Genomic DNA, 1,564 nt, shown 5'->3' on the forward strand with positions numbered 1-1,564 from the left:
GGAAGAGTTCAAATGTGTCTTCAGGGGTGAATGAGTTAATGTCAACATTTCCAGCTGCTCAATAGGACGAATTTAGAAAATTTCATAATACTTGTATATTGTTTGCAATGTATTAAACCATTGTTCTTATGTTTTTATTCACTCTATCACAACTGTTTGGAAACAATCATTGTTACCCCAAATAATAAGAAATTGTGATTTAGGAAGTTGGCAAGTGTTTAATTGCCGCGTGCTGTGTTATAATTTCTTTCATCTAAATAAACCCTTACAGTAGAATCTCTACCTGTCTGATAACTAGTCTACAAGTTTTATCATTCATTATAAGTCCTTTGTTCCTTTATAACCACTACCTGTCTACAGAAGCACTCATCCAATAGGACTGTTTTGGGGTTATTTCATAGACATATTGAGATTAAAATCGCTGGGTGTTTTTTTTTCTTCAATTACTTTTCAAAACTAAAATAGCAACAAAAATATTCTTATATGCAGCCAAACCTTCTCTTGGGACTACTTATATTAAGGGACCAACTGAGCTAAAGAGACCATTTTTAATGTACTCTATTGTAGTTATTTCTAGAACTAAACCTGTATTAAGAGACCACCTGTCTTAAACGACTTTCACATTTCAGTTTTTAACTCTGAGTTTAATGTCTTTATCTTTTTCATATTTTTCAGGAAACAAGTGAGCCAATCTTCTCCAAACAAATAGGCGATTAGCTGTTAATCTTTCATATAAAATCTCAGCAATGACTTGAAGAAAATTTCGGAATTTCATTTTATGGAAATGGCCAAAATACATCACATGAACCCAATGGCCACGTCTAAGCACTGGTCAGACCTGCGGACGGATGACGACATCCAATCTGCTGTGTCCACCTTCCTTGAGGATGAATCACATAACCTAAGTGGTAAGACGCTACATGAAAGCATTGTGGAGGTTTCCAGGTGGCTCGGGACGCAGATCCAGAAAGAACGGGAAGGTTGGGCCTATAAGATACGTATGGCTATGCAGGAAATAGAAAACCATCGCCGCGAGACATTAAAAATCCACAGTGTAATCCAGGAATGCACCAATCAGCTGAGATTGATTGCTGAATGCTGCAACATGGACGAAGACATCCTGGTGAAAATCTCGCAGGAGGACACAAAGCGGGCCCTTCCTCTATACATTGAGTGTTTGGCCGAGTTGATAAACACCTTAGTGGAGGACCGGTTACAATGTCTGCAGCTCCTCAAACTGAGCGAGGCCGATATTGATGGCCAAACAGTGTTTAGTATGTTAAGTTTGCACTTGCAAAGGCTCGAGTTCAGCAATAGCCAAACACAAAAAGAACGGGACGATCATGTGATGAAACTGGAGCGTGAAAACACACAGCTCATGTCCGAACTAAACCGTCTCAAAAAACAGTTTAACAAGATGCAGGAGGACCATAAGAAATTACAGATAATATTTCAGGCTGTTCAGCAGGACGATCTGCAGGAAACATCACAATCCACTGCCAAAGATGGCAGGGCATCGCCAGTAAGTTTAGCAGCAGTGGTTAAAGGTGATTTCAACGGCATA

At 39.3% G+C, this 1,564-nt stretch overlaps 1 protein-coding gene across 1 annotated transcript; it reads left to right on the forward strand.

The window, feature by feature from the left end:
• Positions 1-702: 702 nt before the first annotated feature.
• Positions 703-1,561, forward strand: LOC110444043 (the record flags this gene model as incomplete). Its single annotated transcript, XM_021488473.1, has 1 exon — positions 703-1,561. A coding segment is annotated over exon 1 (783 nt), but the record flags the coding sequence as incomplete, so codon positions are not given.
• Positions 1,562-1,564: the final 3 nt, after the last annotated feature.

The sequence above is a fragment of the Mizuhopecten yessoensis genome, unplaced genomic scaffold (genome assembly GCF_002113885.1).
Source record: "Mizuhopecten yessoensis strain PY_sf001 unplaced genomic scaffold, ASM211388v2 hete_35973292, whole genome shotgun sequence".
Classification (NCBI taxonomy): Eukaryota; Metazoa; Mollusca; class Bivalvia; order Pectinida; family Pectinidae; genus Mizuhopecten; species Mizuhopecten yessoensis.